General features: G+C 44.3%; 1 protein-coding gene across 6 annotated transcripts; it reads left to right on the top strand.

The window, feature by feature from the left end:
- Positions 1-1,254: 1,254 nt before the first annotated feature.
- LOC117815363 (RNA-binding protein 39-like) lies at positions 1,255-18,289 on the top strand. 6 transcript variants are annotated; one of them, XM_034687055.1, is made up of 16 exons: positions 1,282-1,393; positions 1,892-1,954; positions 5,816-5,880; positions 6,755-6,804; positions 8,164-8,328; positions 8,534-8,587; positions 11,472-11,589; positions 11,760-11,912; positions 12,067-12,204; positions 12,361-12,426; positions 13,900-14,104; positions 14,198-14,284; positions 15,167-15,308; positions 17,480-17,585; positions 17,685-17,763; positions 17,850-18,288. In XM_034687055.1, exons 3-16 carry the CDS (start codon positions 5,875-5,877, stop codon positions 17,951-17,953), a joined length of 1,473 nt encoding a protein of 490 aa, XP_034542946.1. In that variant the 5' UTR covers positions 1,282-1,393; positions 1,892-1,954; positions 5,816-5,874; the 3' UTR covers positions 17,954-18,288. The 6 variants fall into 6 exon arrangements, with proteins under 6 accessions (XP_034542961.1, XP_034542946.1, XP_034542918.1 ...); XM_034687027.1 differs by lacking the exon at positions 5,816-5,880 and having other exon boundaries at positions 17,850-18,289; XM_034687037.1 differs by lacking the exons at positions 1,282-1,393; positions 5,816-5,880 and adding an exon at positions 1,487-1,720 and having other exon boundaries at positions 17,850-18,289.
- The last annotated feature ends 76 nt before the right edge of the window (positions 18,290-18,365 follow it).

Below are 18,365 nucleotides of genomic sequence, written 5' to 3' on the forward strand. Positions count from 1 at the left end.
CAGTAATATTCAGTGAGAATGCAACCAAGAGTGTTTGTTGGAAAAAAGAGACAATTCCATAGAGATGTGTTGAATAAATGTTGAATGTATGGTTTGTGTCCCCATCAAGAGATCTAAAGAAATGTGTGCCTGAGTCAGAAGTTTATATCTGACATAATCTTTTAAAATTCAGTGTGATGTATTGGTCAATTACATATTTTTCTCTGTCGACCAACATTTATCTGCCTATTTCTTTTCATGTTTCACAATTAAGTCAAAATGTTGAGCAACCTAATTAGAGTAAGCCTAACCCTGCCCCCTCTGAGCACACCGCCTCGGTAACCCTGCATGTCTATGCTCCTGTTGAACCTATGTACGGTGGCCCTGAAGTGCAAATCATAACGGCGATTCAGAAAACACTACGACATTAACCAAACCGGAAAAAGTAGGTACCCTCGGGGGGCATGACTCGTCGCTGATTGGACTGGTCTATCCTTTGACCCGGAAGGACATGGCTTACATGTTTTCCAAATACGAGTGCTGCTAGCAACAACATACATGCTGCTATTAAAGAATACTTTGATGCAGGACATGGATATGACGTGATACTGGATATGCTTACATTCCAAAACATAAACATGAGTCTGTGTACGTCCCCCGGAGGGTACCTACTTCTTCCGGGTTGGTTAAAGTTGTCGTGATTTTTGATTTGCCATTGTGTTTTCTGATTTGCCGTAGTGTTTTCTGATTTGCCGTACTGTTTTCTGATTTGCTGTAGTGTTTTCTGATTTGCTGAAGTGTTTTCTGAATTGCCGTAGTGTTTTCTGATTTGTCGTAGTGTTTTCTGATTTGTCATAGTGTTTTCTGATTTGCTGAAGTGTTTTCTGATTTGCTGAAGTGTTTTCTGAATTGCCGTAGTGTTTTCTGAATTGCCGTAGTGTTTTCTGATTTGTCATAGTGTTTTCTGATTTGCTGAAGTGTTTTCTGAATTGCCGTAGTGTTTTCTGATTTGTCATAGTGTTTTCTGATTTGTCGTAGTGTTTTCTGATTTGTCGTAGTGTTTTCTGATTTGCAGTAGTGTTTTCTGATTTGTCGTAGTGTTTTCTGATTTGCAGTAGTGTTTTCTGATTTGTCGTAGTGTTTTCTGATTTGCAGTAGTGTTTTCTGATTTGTCGTAGTGTTTTCTGAATTGCCTTGTGATTTGCACTTTAGGGCCACCGTACATACGTCAGGTCGTGGCTGTGTACTGTTGTTATCATCTCGCGGAAGTTTTTTTCTCGCGAGAAGTGACGGGCTCGCATCATACGCCATTTAATGCACGGACTCCCTGCGCGAGGGCAACGACTGAAGAGCGACCATTAACCGAGAGAGACAGTGTTATTGGTTATTTTCCTCTGTGCTGCTGTGAATCCAGGTAAGACTCCACTCAGACCCCTCCTCCAACACCGACTCGGTGTTCGGCCGGTTAAAAGGCGGGAAATTTTGGGAAAACACTGCGCGAGGCCTGCTCAGCTTCGGCTGGCGACTTCACTGACAGCCTTCTGCGCGTGCCTCTGAGCTAGCAGCTGTCCGGTTAACGGCTCAGGTTATGTTCACCAGTTGTTCACCTGACTGTAAACAGGAAGAGGTCACAGCATCAGGTGGACGAACGCTGGGATCACGGTAACGGGACTGTGGCTGTCCGGTGGTTATTAGCGGGTCAGTCCGTGTGAGGACTCGGTCAGGGTTCAGGTCTCACCAGGCGGGTTTGTAGAAAGACCAGAGCTGGATGGACCCTGTGACTTCAGAGCACTTTATCAGAGTATTTACTCTGTGTGTGTGTGTGTGTGTGTGTGTGTGTGTGTGTGTGTGTGTGTGTGTGTGTGTGTGTGTGTGTGTGTGCGTGCGTGCGTGCGTGCGTGTGTGTGCGCAGATCAGCAGCAGTATGGCGGACGACCTGGACATCGAGGCGATGCTGGAGGCTCCGTACAGGAAGGTGAGAGTTAGTTTGTCCTCTGTGTCACCCAGACTGTCAGCCGGACTCTACTGCTCCAGGTCCTCAGGTGGGAGCAGCGCTTCTTATGATGGTTTACACAACTTAAAACCTCCTTCTGGCAGTCCAAAGCTCCCCCACAAACACAAACAACAAAAGTAAACAATCCGTCCATCAGAAAACTCCAGAGACTAGAGAAACCAGAAAACATGACCTCAACCCAGATCTAAAGTAAAGGATCATATTACAGAAGTCAGATAGTTTTGGATTGGGGATTGCGGTCCTATAAAAGAATAAATGTATGAAACTGAAAAATAAATGTATTTAACCTTTCAAAACCAGAGTTACAGGGTGACATACAGGCGGACTACATTATAAAACAAGCTGATGAAATAGTTCTATCAGAAGTTTAAACAGAATATTATTATTTATTAGACCTTTATTTTACCAGGTAAAAATGTTTGAGAACCAGTTCTCATTTGCAAACATGAAACGACCAAGAGGTGCCAACAGGAACACATACACACACATCTATATAAACATAAAATAGAACAAAAGTGAACAAGTGATCAGCAGGAGCAACAGTCAACTACAATCTGTTGGAAGTTTTAGCTTGAAGGTTGTGAGTGGAGTCAACATTGAGAGTTTGAAGGTGTTTTGTAAGTTATTCCAGCCCTTAGCTGCTGCAAAATTAAAGGAATTACGGCCGAAAACAGTAGAAATACCGGGGATGAAGAACTTGATGTGTTCACTGGACGTAGTGCGATATGAGGCTTGTTTAATAAAACAAATACAATCAGAAACAATCAGGTCATCCAGTCTGGGTTTTATCTGGATCCAACATTCAGTTTGTGTGGTTAAACTTTTAAACAGGGTTTAAACTTTGATCCAGTAAGTCAGTAAATCCTGATCCAAGCTGAGGCTGGATTACAAGAACAAAAAGGTCCTATGGACAATATGTGACAACATCAAATGACCTGTTTTTTAGTGCGTCTAGATGTGATGAGTGATTAGAGATAGTTTCATTCTGATGGTGACTTTCTATTAGACCTTTTTTTTAGTCTAGATGGGGATTATCTTTTCCTCCTATTGAAGTATACTAACAGACCAAGCAACAACCTCCAGCCACAAGAATTGAAGCCAATGCGGAAGTGTTGCGTGTAACGGCAGTTTCTCAAGTGTCCGCTTGAGACAGGCTCTGGAAGTACCAGAAACCACATACACACAAATTAAAAAAAGATGATCTTTGCAGCAGAAATAAACATGTTTACAGCCTGGTTCAAAAGATGAGTGTAGTCTGGATAGCTCATTTCTCGAACGGCACACACTGTACAGGAGGGAAAACGTGGCAGTTTTGTATTATGAGAGCCACAGCTGACTTGACACATGTTTGCTACCTGTTATATTTGTGCATTTTATGCTTTTGGTTACATTTTTAGGAGAGAGAGAAGAGTGTGTGTTTTTGGGCGGAGTCTTATTGATTCACATTTTTGTTCTAGTGATGGTCATTTTCCTGTTTTTGATTATTATCTATTCGGGACTATTACCGCCTCTTTAGTTTGAATGTATGTGTTGATAATTTATTGCTTTACTTGTTTTGATTTATGGACTCTAGGATTATTATTATAACTATTGTATAATACGTTTGAGTGGCTCATTGAGGGCCTGAACATGCAGGGATGTCAGACCTCGTGAAAAAAGTAGATATTTTAATGTTTTTTTGACACGAAAAAGTGTTTCATGTGTGCCTCTGGGCTTTAGGTTCCGACTGCCTCGGGACACTTTCACTGAGAAAGATGTTCTTTTGAACATCCACTTGGGGCTCTAAAACTTAAAGAATAGTCTCTTAACGTTGTGGTCCAATCCTGGCAGGACGTGAGATATTTTGGAAAACTGGTGAAAACCACCAATTTTAGACCGTTTCAAGGGGTCCATTAAACATTTTCTTCTCCGTTACGATATGTCCGATCCACTTAAAATGAGTATTACAGCTAAAAGTGTCCTTTTAAAGATGAAAAATCCATAAGTTCCTTCACTAAAGTCTGAGCATGTGGCTGTGGCGAGCCCTCAAAGTTAGGTGTTTTGCCAAGAAACAGGAAGTAGGTTTTTTTCTCAGTCCTCCATGCTCTAATCTGACCAAAACACACCATGCATAATGTCCCTCCAGGCCTGAACAATTCTATATTTATCTGTTTTATTTACTTGTTTTATTAACTCTGACCTGATATGATGATAATTAGTTGCAGCACATGTTTTTTTAGATGTCCTACCCTTTCCTACTTTCCTGCCTGATGAAGGTTGATGACCGAAACATCCAAAGTAAATGCATTTTTCACAAGTTAGATAGTATGCAGGAGTTTCTCCCACACACACCTGTCGCGTGAAATAGCGGATTTTATATTTTGCACTAAATCACTGCATTACGTGTAGATTAAAGGTTCTTTTCAAGCACAAGAACTTTCCACAGAAACTAGGGCCCTTTTAGGAACTCTATGCGCTTCGACCATAGACTGTATAAGTAATGGATGTAGTATCTGTGACGTCACCCATCTGTTTCTGAAGCGCTGTTTTGTGGCTAATCGTCGGTGCGAGCCATATTGGAAATGCTGAACTAAACCAAACTAAGTGTGAGGTAAAGAGGCGGGCTTCGAGCCTCCTAGCCAACAGCTACAGTGTCCCCGCCTGTCAATCAAGTCAGCTGTGCCTCTTCTTTAGGAAAACTGGTAATCTTATATCTTCAAAACTGCCACGTTTTGAAAAAATCTGCCTCCATACAGTGTGTGTCAATAGAGCAATGAGCTATCCAGACTACACTCGTTTTTTGTACCAGGCTGTAAACATGTTTATTTCTGCTCTAAAGATCAGCTTTTAAATTGGTGTGTATGTGGTTTCCGGTATTTCTGGAGCTAGCCTCAGCCCACGGTCACTCGAGAAACTGCAGTTTTTATCACTTCCGCATTGGCTTCAATTCTCGCGGACAGAGGTTGTAGCTTGGTTTTGACAGTAGGAACCAGGGTCTAACATTAGTTCGGGGCAGTTAATCCCCCCTTAAGGTTCCTGCTTGAGGGTTAATACTTTCCAAAGGTCCAGGAACTTTAGGGGCAGGGCCTGCAGTGCTGAACGTCTCTGATTGGTAGAGTGCCCTCTGTTTTTATTTCACCCTACGTCCACAATAACATCACACACACACCTGTGATTCACTTGATTTAATAACTCCTTAACATTGGTATTCTCTGTACCTGATAATGTGAATGCGTCTCTGTCAGCTCGTGGTGTTACAGTCTGAAGAGTGACCCTGTAAACTGGAGACCCTCAGCTGAACGTGTCAGTGTTTGTGGAGTTTATAACAGCTGTTGAAACACAGAAGGAGTCCTCAGGAATGCCTCCTAGTTTAGTTTTTATTCAAATGTCAAAATATCCTCATCAGATATTTAATGATCATCTAAAGACATCTGTGAGGGATGCATCAGGCTGAAAGTCTCCAGTTAACAGGGTCGCTCTTTAAACTGAAACACTGGTCGCTCCATACCATGGCTTTTGAAATTACTGTAAGTTGAGCGTTTTGGGTCAGAAGAAGATGGATTGTGTAAACCTGGATAGAAAAAAGTGGATGAACAGATCTGGATTATTGTTCTCTGGATACAGCCCTTTGAACAGCCAGGCCCTGCTCTCACCACAGTCAGGTCATCACAGTGAAGCTACACAAGCTTTGAGCTTCTTTAAAGGATGGACTGGAGGACGTTTGGTATCTGTGAGCAGTAGAGTCAGACTGACACTGATGATGATGATGTGATGATGTGATGATGATCGTGACCTTCCTCTACAGACTGTCATGAATAAATGCCCATCTATCTCTCTTTGTAGACTTGCCTAACGATTTCTCACCTCTACTCCCCTGAATGCCAGTGTGATCTGTCACAAACATGAAGGTAGTAAACTGCCCCCATCATGCATTGCTGTTCTGTGGTCCCCATGGTAACTTGACTGTGGCTCCCTTGGTAAATGTATCACCTGGGTTTGGCCCAACCTCCCTGATGTGGAGCAGCTGAGGTCTGGGAGATGAAGTGTCAGAGGGTCAAACAGAAGAGCAGTTAGAAACTGTTTACTCGCAGGTGGATCATGAGCAGGCAACATCACACTGCATGGCTGCTAGCATCACAATGAGCCATTAGCTTAGCATAAGCATCAATCCACATGCCAGCCGTGAAGCGGAAAGACAGAGACCGTAGGAGGACCAAAGGTCTGCCTTGTCCAAAGTCAGAGTCAGGGTGCAGACGACAGCGGGGAGGGAGGGGCTTATCCAGGTGAGTTTAAAGTCACTTAAGTCCACTCAGTGAATACACAGCAAGCAGGTCCCTACACAGGAGAGAGGGAGGCAGAGCTTTAGTGTGGTTGGGGTGTCCTTGGTTCTGGTTTTGGGCTGAGTTGAGTGACTAAGACTCCTGTCTGCTTCAGGGCCCTTCAGAGGAGTCCCAGCACCCAAAACCAGCAAGGCATCCACCCGGCTGAAGAAGAGCTGGACTGTGGAGTGTCTGTCTGCTGCAGGAGCTCCATCCACACTGACCCCCCCACAGACAGAGCCCGGACTTCAGCCTAAGACTGACTGACTGCCCCAGACTGATCTCTGACCCCCCCCCCCCCACCCCAGCTTCAAACCTCCTCCCCTACAGAACAATGTGTATAAATCTGACTCATTAAAGTTTGTCTATATTTTCTCTTACCCCTCCCCTGCCCTTCCCCGTCCCCCCTCCTGACACCTGAATGTTGCGTCTGCCTCCTCATGCTGTTCTCTGTCGACCTTAGGAGGACACCAAGAGCCAGAGCCCCAATGGACAGGAGGACCGCAATAAGAGGTAACCCCTGTCTGCTCTCCTGTGTGTCCACTGTGTTACTCTCTGATGGAGAAGCATCAGTCTGTCAGCACTGTTAGACATCCTGCAGAGATGTTGAGCTTTATTCACCTTGTTGTGATGTGTTATCAGTAAGAACAGGAAAAGGAGGGGGTGGCGTTTTTACACCTTTCAACAGGAAGAGTCCGGAGTGTCTGGGCTGAGCACACCTCTGTGAAAAGGAGAGTGAAGAGGAGTGGGATATTTTACAACCACCACACAGACAGACCTCTCATTCACAGGATGGCAGATGTTGACATATTGTCCAGTTCTTTGGCTTCTCATCAGGTTTCACGAGCCGAGTCAGAATCAGAGGAGAGAGGCAGCAGTGTCACCTCATTTGCCACGCTCATTTTAGGCCCCCAAACCAAGTGTCTCAAAATCAGAAAATGCAACATCAATTTCTAGAAAGAAAATTATGATAAACTCGTCAACAACTTTTCTTTTTCCATGATGAAGACATCTTGTTTAAGAAGATGGAAGGTGGGGGGGCTTACAGACCAGAATACTGACGCTCACTGTTGAAACTCTAAATTTTTCAAAGCACATATTCAAAAAGAGTGGAACATTTGACCCGTGATAGGAAGCAGGACGAGATTTTTTTTATCAGAAAACAATGGCTGTTTTGGAAACCGCCTACTATTCTAGCAGTACGTACTGATTAGGCCAAAATTCAGTATTTAGTATGTGAACAAGAGCAAAATCTGCAGTATGCCAAAACTTCCTGGATGCTGTACTGATTCAGAAAAATTTCCGCATCAGACCAGTCTCCCTCGCGTACTGATTTCCCACACTGCACAGCGCTAACGTTCCGCTGCTTCTTCTTTTCGTATGTGACGGGGGGCACTCAGTTTTTAGGTGCTGTAAAAATTATTAAATTCCATATAAACCACTTCTTAACTTTTCCTACCAATAGACTGTTTTAGATAATGCATGTAGTATCCAAGACGTCACCCATCTGTTATCTGTTATCTTGCTATCCTCTGAACTGTTGCAGTGCAGTGTGTGCCGATCCAGAAGTTAGTTATTCCGACCAAAAGCCATTTTTTGAACCAGGCAGTAAACAGGTTTATTTCTGCTGGAAAGATGGTCCTTTTTGAATTGGTGTGTATGTGGTTTCTGGTGCAGCCAGCCTAAAGTGCATGCTCGATGAATTTGCAGTTTATAGCATTTCCACATGAGCTTCAAATTTTAGGTTGCTGTTACTCTGTAAATACTTGGTATGAAACCTGATGCTGCAGGCCTGTGACTGAATGTGTGGCTCTGCAGTCTGAGCGAAGGTGTGCTTTGGCATCAGGCTGGGTTCTGCTGTGTGTCTGACAGGAAGAAGCGTAGCCGTGACAGGAAACGAAGCAGAAGTCGAGAAAGGAAGAAGAGCCGCAGTCGGGAGCGTAAGCGCAGCCGCAGCAGAGAGAAACGAAGAAGTCGCAGCAGAGAGCGACGAGGCAGCAGAGAGAGGGGAGGCCGCTACAGAGACCACCAAAAGCAGTGAGTCCCTCTGGCTGTAAAACTGATTGGGTTTTCAATGAAATGATCACCTGGACTCAAGACAGTTACACAGCTCGTACAATATTGACTTATATTTTAAATTTAAAAACAAAGCCGTCAACAGTGTAACTAAAGAGAGGTTAAAAAACAAAAGAAATAAACAGACCGTGTTGTGACCCCTGTTTGTGTCTCTTTGTGTTCTCAGCCGTCGGCGATCAAAGAGTAAGAGTCCCATCAAGAAGGAGAAGAGTCCCATCAGGTGAGAGTTTGTGACAAAATGTTTTTCATGTTCTATTTGTAGGTTGTTTTTTTCATATTTAACAAAGAAAACAAACACTCACTCACACATGATGAGAAATAAATCACCAAATGAAAGGACGAGCATTTCAGAAAAAATAGACAGAAGAGTACGGCCGGTGACGCACTAGACGAGTTCAAGCCAGATATAGATCTCGATTTGCTCCTCTCCACCCTAGATTTGCAGTTAGCAAGGTAACTTCAGAGTTAACTCTGGATTTTCAGTACTACAAAGGTGGTTTACTTACCTGGGTAAAATGCGCATAGAGTAACTCCAAATTAACTCATTATGTTAATAACTAGCTTCATGTGACAGATTAGCGGAATCTCCTTTTTTAGGTTCAGTGAAGCCAGATCAGGAAAATATGTCTGAGAGTTCGTAGTACAGTCATGGCCAAAAGTTTTGAGAATGACACAAATATTACATTTTCACAAAGTCTGCTGCTTCAGGGTTTTTAGGTGTTTTTGTCAGATGTTTCTATGGTATAATGAAATACTATTAGAAGCATTTCATAAGTATCAAAAGCTTTTATTGAGAATTACACAGAATTCATGCAATAAGTCAATATTTGCAGTGTTGACCCTTCTTTTTCCAAGACCTCTGCAATTCTCCCTGGCATGCTGTCAATCAACTTCTGGACCAAATCCTGACTGATGGCAGTCCGTTCTTGCATAATCAATGCTTGGAGTTTGTCAGAATTTGTGGGTTTTTGATTGTCCACCCGCCTCTTGAGGATTGACCACAAGTTCTCAATGGGATTAAGATCTGGGGAGTTTCCTTGCCAAGGGCCCAAAATCGTAATGTTTTGTTCCCCGAGCCATTTTGTTATGACTTTAGCTTTATGGCAAGGTGCTCCATCATGCTGGAAAAGGCATTCTTCATCACCAAACTGCCCTTGGATGGTTGGGAGAAGTTGCTCTCGGAGGACTTTCTGGTACCATTCTTTATTCATGGCTGTGTTTTTAGGCAAGATTGTGAGAGAGCCCACTCCCTTGACCAAAAAGCAACCCCACACATGAATGGTCTCAGGATGCTTCACTGTTGGCAAGAGACAGGACTGATGGTAGCGCTCACCTCGTCTTCTCCGAACAAGCCTTCCTCCAGATGCCCCAAACAATGGGAAAGGGGATTCATCAGAGAAAATGACTTTACCCCAGTCCTCAGCAGTCCAGTCCCTGTACCTTCTGCAGAATATCAGTCTGTCCCTGATGTTTTTACTGGAGAGAAGTGGCTTCTTTGCTGCCCTCCTTGACACCAGGCCTTCCTCCAAAAGTCTTCGCCTCACTGTGCGTGCAGATGCACTCACACCTGCCTGCTGCCATTCCTGAGCAAGCTCTACACTGGTGGTGGCCCGATCCCGCAGCTGTAACACCTTCAGGAGACGGTCCTGGCGCTTGCTGGACTTTCTTGGGCGCCCTGGAGCCTGTTTGACAACAATTGAACCTCTCTCCTTGAAGTTCTTGATAATTCGATAGACGGTTGACTGAGGTGCAATCTTACTCGCTGCTATAAACTTCCCTGTTAGGCCCTTTTTGTGCAATGCAATGATGACTGCACGTGTTTCCTTGCAGGTAACCATGGCTAACAGATGAGGAACAAAGGTGTCATGCACCATCTTCCTTTTAAAGTGTCCAGTCACTCAATCATGACAGATTGATCGCCAGCCTTGTCCTCATCAACACCCACACCTGTGTTAATGTGTGTGACACCAGTCTGTCATTGAAATTATGTTAGCTGGTCCTTTTGTGGCAGGGCTGAAATGCAGTGCAAATGTGTTTTTGGTGATAAAGTTCATTTTCAAGGCAAAGAGGGACTTTGCAATTAATTGCAGTTGAGCTGATCACTCCTCATAACAATCTGGAGTATATGCAAATTGCCATTATAAAAACTGAAACAGCAGACTTTGTGAAAATTAGTAGTTGTGTCATTCTCAAAACTTTTGGCCATGACTGTACATACCTCAGATTCAGGGCTCATCACAACCTGATTTGTCCAAATGATCCTCCCTTGTGTGGTGTCAGTACGACTATTTTTATGCTCCCAACCGGGTCAGAGCCCCCCCCCCCGATCTTGAATTGTAATTATCAAACATGTTTTATATTTATGATTCCAAGTCGTACTGCCTCAAATGGAATATCTGAAATAGCCAATGAGAGGAGCGGACTGGGAAGTGTCACCAACCAGATGTTTTCAGCTCACAACCATGAGAGCAAACACGAACACAAGCGAACCCTGAGCCAGGTGGAATACTGAAAAAGAAGAGAAGCTTTATTAGATTATTCACCAATAGAGATTATATCCCTAGTTTTTATTGCCGAATGACAGAACACACGCCAGGACCAGCGGCTGACGTCACATTTGATCACGCAACCTTCTGTGCGATCTCATGTCTGTGGAATCGTTACCACAAACATTCAGTGTGTTTTCTAGCATCCTTAAGGATTCGTCTTGTGTGTGTGTGTGTGTGTGTGTGTGTGTGTGTGTGTGTGTGTGTGTGTGTGTGTGTGTGTGTGTGTGTGTGTGTGTGTGTGTGTGTGTGTGTGTGTGTGTGTGTGTGTGTGTGTGTGTGTGTGTGTGTGTGTGTGTGTGTGTGTGTGTTTTTTCAGAGGATTGATCTCCCACGGTCTTCAAATAGGTTAAGACCTAGAAGTCGTCAAGGTTTGTGCCTAGCTAAGTTAACATAAGTTTGAAGTTTGAGTGTGTGTTCAGGAGGGTGAGAAATGTGTCTCAAATAGCTAAAATAACCACATTGAACCAGACCTCAAGAGCCAGAGTCCAACATTGTGACAAAATGTGGCGCCTGCAGCCTTTTGAACGTGTTTGTTTTGTCTGTTTCTGTGTGCAGACTGCCGATAGACAACCTGACTCCAGAGGAACGAGATGCTCGGACCGTGTTCTGCATGCAGCTGGCAGCCAGGATACGACCTCGAGACCTGGAGGACTTCTTCTCTGCTGTGGGGAAGGTAAACACCCTCATCCTGTGTTGATGATTGAAATTCAGCTCCACTGATAGTCACTTTGTGCATCCGCCTAATGTCAAGGAGACCTCATAAGAGCCCAAAATAACACGAGTGGCTCAGAGTGGAGCATAATGAGGGGCGTGGTCACCTGATCTGCTGTGGGTCCTCCACAGGTTCGAGATGTGAGGATGATCTCTGACAGGAACTCCCGCAGGTCGAAGGGCATCGCCTACATCGAGTTCATGGAGGCCAACTCGGTTCCTCTGGCCATCGGGTTGACAGGGCAAAGGCTGCTGGGAGTTCCCATTATTGTACAGGCTTCACAGGTACACACACACACACACACACACACACACACACACACACACTCACTCACACTCCTGAAGTTTGTCTAAACAATCAACATTAGTCACATCAGAGTACCCCGCTGACACTCCTCTGTATGTGTGTGTATGTTCGTGTGTTCGTGTGTGCGCGCAGGCAGAGAAGAACAGAGCAGCAGCAGCAGCCAACAACCTTCAGAAAGGTTCAGCAGGACCTATGAGGCTCTACGTCGGCTCGCTGCACTTCAACATCACTGAGGAGATGCTGAGAGGAATCTTTGAGCCATTTGGACGGGTCAGACACTCCTTCACATTTTACACATCTACACACACCAGCACTTGACAACACACATACATACTTTAAATACACACTCTGTACTTTGTCAGAACTTCTTTACATTCACCTGTATGAACACATAGTAAAGTAGAGTGTGTGGGGTTTGTCTCACAGATCGAGAGCATCCAGCTGATGATGGACAGTGAGACTGGACGCTCGAAAGGCTACGGCTTCATCACTGTGAGTTCTTCATCATCACCTCGAATGTGCTGACTGTACATCATTATCTGGTGAAATATATGCAGTACTCTCTTATCTTATTATTATCAATCTTTATTTATAAAGTGCCAAATCACAACAAATGTTACAATGTTACAGTGTCATTTAGCAGACGCTTTCATCCAAAGCGACGTACATACAAGGACAAACACAACACAAGCAAAGATCTAGACAAGAGGAAACAAGATCAGTATGGGTAACAAAGTGCTTCAAGTCAATTTGGGTGCAGGGCGCTTTTCAGAGGCTGAGCGTAGCAGGCGAGAAGGGCAGTAGACCTGGATGAGGGGTTCCAGGTAAACTGGAGTGGTTTTGGTTCCTGCTTTGTAAGTCATGATTAGAGTTTTGTATCTGATGCGAGCTGCAACTGGAAGCCAGTTTAGCAAAATGAGCAGGGGAGTGACATGAGCTGTCTTAGGCTGGCTGAAGACCAGACCTGCTGCTGCATTCTGGATCGTTTGCAGAGGTTTAACTGTGCATGCCAGTAGAGAGTTGCAGTAGTCAATGCGTGACATTACAAGAGCCTGAACCAGAAGCTGTGTTGCGTGTTCTGTCAGGTAGGGTCTAATCCTCTTGATGTTATAGAGGGAAAAACGGCAGGACCGAGCAATCGAGGCAACATGAACCTTGAAGGTTAACTGGTCATCGATCATGACACCCAGATTCCGGGCAGACTTAGTGGGCATGAGGTTTTGTGATCCAAACTGGATTTTGATCTGTGGGTCCACAGTGGGACTTGGGACATGTTATCTGAAGACTCTTTACAAACAGAGCAGACAAAGACCCAACATCAAGACGGGATTAGATCCAGTTCCATTTTACAGACAGGACTCAGTCTGATCTCATCTTAATCCACCATGAGCAGAGCACTTTGCAGCATTCAACAAGTTACAGTGGCAACAACAAACTTCCTTTAACAAGCAGAAACCACAAGCAGAACCAGACTCATGTTAGACACACATCTGCTGAGACCGAGTTGGAGAGAGGGATAGAGGAGATGAAGAGAGAGAGATGATAGTGGTAGTAGTAGTAGTTGTAGCAGCTGGAGTCTGGAATGTCCACAGCAGCAGGCTGTTTACGGCAGAGATACAGAGGAAACTACGAGACAAGGGAGCTCAGGGACTCCAGAAAGGTCTATGGTTAGTAACTTTAATGGGACAGGGAGAGTTAAAGTAAGTGACAGGTAGACAGAGGAGAGAGAGAGAGAGACAGACAGGATCCCAGTTTGTAATTTCCCCTAGCAGTCTAAGCCTAAAGCAGCATAACTAAGAGCTGGTCCAAGCCTGAGCCAGCTCTAACTGTAAGCTTTACTAAAAAAGGAAAGATTGAAGCCTAATCTTGAAAGTACAGAGGGGGTCTGCCTCCTGGACCCTGACTGGTAAATGATTCTAAAGGAGAGGTGCCTGATAACCTCCCATACATCTGCTCCTCTGTCAGTTCTCAGATGCAGAGTGTGCCAAGAAAGCTCTGGATCAGCTGAACGGCTTCGAGCTGGCCGGTCGACCGATGAAGGTTGGTAATGTGACGGAGCGGACCGACGCCTCCACTGCCTCCTCTTTCCTGGACAGCGACGAGCTGGAACGCACTGGTATCGACCTTGGAACCACGGGCCGACTGCAGCTGATGGCCCGACTTGCAGAGGGTGAGACACGCCGACCACCAGTTCTAACATCCCATATGAACATCCTCCCTTACTTAAACATTTACCTGAGTGTGTGTCTGTGTGTGTGAACAGGCACAGGTCTACAGATCCCTCCTGCAGCTCAGCAGGCTCTGCAGATGAGTGGAGCGATTGCTATTGGAGCCATGGCTGCTGTTTCAGGTACACAAACACACTGTTTAGTTTATTGACTGGGTGTTTTTCTGCTGCACTTAACACTGGTACAAAAGACGAGTGTAGTCTGGATAGCTAATTTCTTGATCGGCACACACTGTACAGGGGCTGAATTTTTTTTCTATCGCAGCAATTTCGAAGATATTGAGATTACGAGTCATCATATTTTATACAGTCTATGATAAAGACGGGAGTTAGGCAGAGTGATTTGTGACTGAACAACGACTGAAACTTCTGCCTGTTCCGCTCTGACACTAAAGAGCAGCGATCACTAACTGTAGAGCCTGCTCCTCCACCTAAAGCCGATGCCAGTGTTTACGATAAAAGGGAATTCTGCCCCATCAATCATTCTAACAGCAACGTTGACTTTGTCAGAGGCTTTAGCATTAGCTATGTGTTTGAATGGTTTGACTTAGTTTGACCAGAGCCCAGCAAAGTTACAAAACGTCTACCTGCTTGAAGACTCAGGTGTCTGAAGTCCAAGACGCTATTAAATACCTTCAACTGAAAACAAGTCCTTCAACAGTGAAGTAAAATATTTCACACGAGAGAAATAAAACTCCAAACCTATGTTTCTCATCTCTACATATCTCTCTCAATGCAGGAATTGATTAGCCTAGCTTAGCATAAAGACTGTAAGTAGAGGGAAACAGCTAGCCTGGGATTATCAAAAAGTGATGTATTCTCTGTGTACCGTCCTAACATTTTACCATGAAAATGTTCTCTCTGCAGGATCTCCCTTTTCTTACAGCTAGATCAGAACAACAAGTTGTTCTCCATGACAATAACGTCTGTGTATGTGCGTGTGTTTATGTGTGTGTGTGTGTGTGTGTGTGTGTGTGTGTGTGTGTGTGTGTGTGTGTGTTTCAGCTGCCATGAATCCAGCTCTCAACATGAACATGAACATGAACATGAACATGAACATGAACATGAACTCTGCTGCTATGAGTCTCCCTTCTCAGCCGCTCGCAACGCACTGCTTCCAGCTGTCTAACATGTTCAACCCCCAAAGGTACACACACCTGTCCGTCTCTACACCTGTCTGTCTCTACATCTGTCTGTATGTCCGTCTGTCTGTCTGTAAACCTGTCTGTAAACCTGTCTGTCTGTCTCTACATCTGTCTGTCTATACATATGTCTGTCTGTCTGTCTGTCTCTGTCTGTATGTCTGTCTGTCTGTCTGTCTATACATCTTTCTGTCTTTACACCTGTCTGTCTCTACATCTGTCTGTCTCTACATCTGTCTGTCTCTACACCTGTCTGTCTCTACATCTGTCTGTACTGTAGAGTGTGTTTAAACTGAAACAGCTGCCTGTTGATGGATCCTAATAATTTAGTCTCTGTGGAAACACGTGTTTGAACAACTTAAACACTTTAACCTGGAACTCGTACCTGCTTTCAGTTACTCACAGCTCACAAATCAAAATAAGTAAAATGCATTTATAGTATATGATATATTTATTTCAAGTAGATTGTATAGATTTTATCAAAACACTATTTAGAGGCTTTCTGTAAAAACATAGTGTAGAGACATGGGAGTCTGGATTTTATTTTTTGACGTGTTGGTTTCTATTTATAGTCTGAGTAGTATCGACAAATCAGGTATCAGACAGCTTTGGTGTCTGCAGGAAAAAAAAGTCTGTATGGAGAGCAAATGCAGGAGGAACAAAATCCAGCGTAATGGCATCCCAGCTCCCATGGTTGGTATGCAGATATCTGCATGAAGAGCAGCTCACAATCTGTTCTAGATCAAACATTTACACTGAGACACAAATCTGCTTGATGCTGTGTCACTAAAGACAATCAGCGGTTAGATTTTCTGACGTCCTTTAATGCATCAGAAATGATGGATCCCAACTTCATTGTAAAATTAGTTTCCTTTTCTTCTTGAGGACAGACCTGACAAAGCTTTTTATTTTCAGGTACAACTAACCTGTCATTACAGGTCTCTGTCTGTAATCTGAGTAGTTTAGACCAATCAGGTGTTAGCAGGAAAAACAGTCTGTATGGAGAGCAACAGCAGGTGTTCTAGAATTGGTGATCATAATTCTGAGAAAAAACTGAACATCCTGTGAAGAAAGTCAGACCCAAAAAATATGATAACAATTAAACAATTATGAAAAGGTTTTCAAAGTTCTTTAAAATCTGAAGGAGTGTTTAGTAATCCTACTGTAGTGCAGATTAACATCCTGGATTTAAATTATTTAGATCAGATTAGCATAAATTAAGACAATATAACAGTTACCAGATCAGATCTGTGGATCAGACATACATTGAAGATTGATCTCTAATGGTGCGTTCACACCAAACGCGAACGATTGCGCTATTTGCGCGAATATGGACGCGAGAATGTCTTGTGTTTACTCGCTCTATTCGCGCAAATGACTCGCTCAATTGGCGCGTCAAAAATCGCGTGTAAACGAGTGCCAAGACACGAAAATATGCTTGAGGGAGGGGGGTGCCCACGCCACAGCTGTCCTTCGTCAACAAACAGAAGACAGTGGAGGCTGGCTTGACTTCTGTTTCAGAAGTGGAGGCTGGCTTGACCGCAGTAACAAGGTTGAGCTCGCGGACATTGAATGGGGAAGCCGGTTATACTAAAGGGGGCAGAGATAACTTCCTACTACAACAACCGATAGCTGACAGACAAAGTTTTTCAAAACTCGCCACATAATCCTCCTCACTCTCTGTCCTCACAGTGAGTTCCTGTTTATTCCTGATCCCATGGTAGTGTCACAGAGTTTGGGGAAGCTGCACAGTGATAGAATCAAAGTGTCCCATATTCCAGATGAGGGAATCCGCGCTGGAATCTCTGCTGGTCCATACGTCACACAACACACGTCCTTGGATGATCTGCACTGATTGGCTATCGTGCCGAGATGGATTGGCTGGAGTTCAGATATTTCAACTCTCGCGAATCATTCGCGCAAATGAATTTGTGCTGTACGTGTGACTGCGCGCTATTTGAGCGGATGATGCGCGTCGTTTCCGCATGTCGTGCCATTGGCGCGACTAGACCTCTACTCGCGCCTCTGCATTGACTTTACACGTCATTCATTTGCGCGAATGATTCTATTCGCGTTTGTTGTGAACGCATCATAATACCTCTGGACTGACATCAAATGCATGCTGGGTAATGTGTGCGTGTGTGTGTTGATGTGCAGCTGTGTGTGTGTGTTTCAGTGAGGAAGCTCCAGGGTGGGAGTCCGACATCCAGCATGATGTCATTGAAGAGTGTAACAAACATGGAGGAGTTGTCCACATCTACGTTGACAAGAACTCCCCGGAGGTAAACATTACACTCCATTTTATTGTGTGTGTTTGTGCGTGTGCGTGTGCGTGCGCAGAGCCTGTTTGACCTCTGACCCCTGACCTCTGCTCTTTTCAGGGAAACGTTTATTTGAAGTGTCCTACCATCCCCGCTGCCATGGCCGCTGTCAACTCTCTACACGGAAGATACTTTGCTGGTAAGACATCCTGTCACATGACACCGTTTCTCTGTGTCATCAACCAATCAGAGTGCTGCTCTCTGATTTCTCACCTTTCATTTCAGGTAAGATGATCACTGCATCTTATGTCCCTCTGCCTACCTACCACAACCTGTTCCCAGAGTCTGCCACCACCAATATGCTGCTGGCCCCACCCCCTCGACGGTGACTCACCAACAACACTGCTCTCTGATTGGACACTGGACCTTTTTTTAAATCCTCCCTTCCGATTGGCTGACAAAGCCGAGCCAGTTTCACTTTGTCATCGAGTTGAAGATTGTTGATGAAGGACGCCGTTTGTTTTCATCCTGTTTACTTCCTGTTGTGAATTCTACTTAGCATTTCTGGGCGTGGCCTGTTTTAGTAATGTAGAATGTTTGAGCTCCGTGAGCTGTGATGAGGCCAGCTGATGACGGTGGTTTCAGCTGATTGGTTGGTATTGAAATGTTTTCTAATCAAGAGTATGATTTTGTTAATTCCTTGATTAAATTTTATTTTGAAGTGACTGAGCCTGATGTGTCTTATTATGCTGAAAGGGTTTGTCATTGTCATTGGTGTGTGCTTGCGTCTCTGCCTTACTG

This window comes from Notolabrus celidotus, chromosome 1 (assembly GCF_009762535.1).
Source record: "Notolabrus celidotus isolate fNotCel1 chromosome 1, fNotCel1.pri, whole genome shotgun sequence".
Lineage (NCBI taxonomy): Eukaryota > Metazoa > Chordata > Actinopteri > Labriformes > Labridae > Notolabrus > Notolabrus celidotus.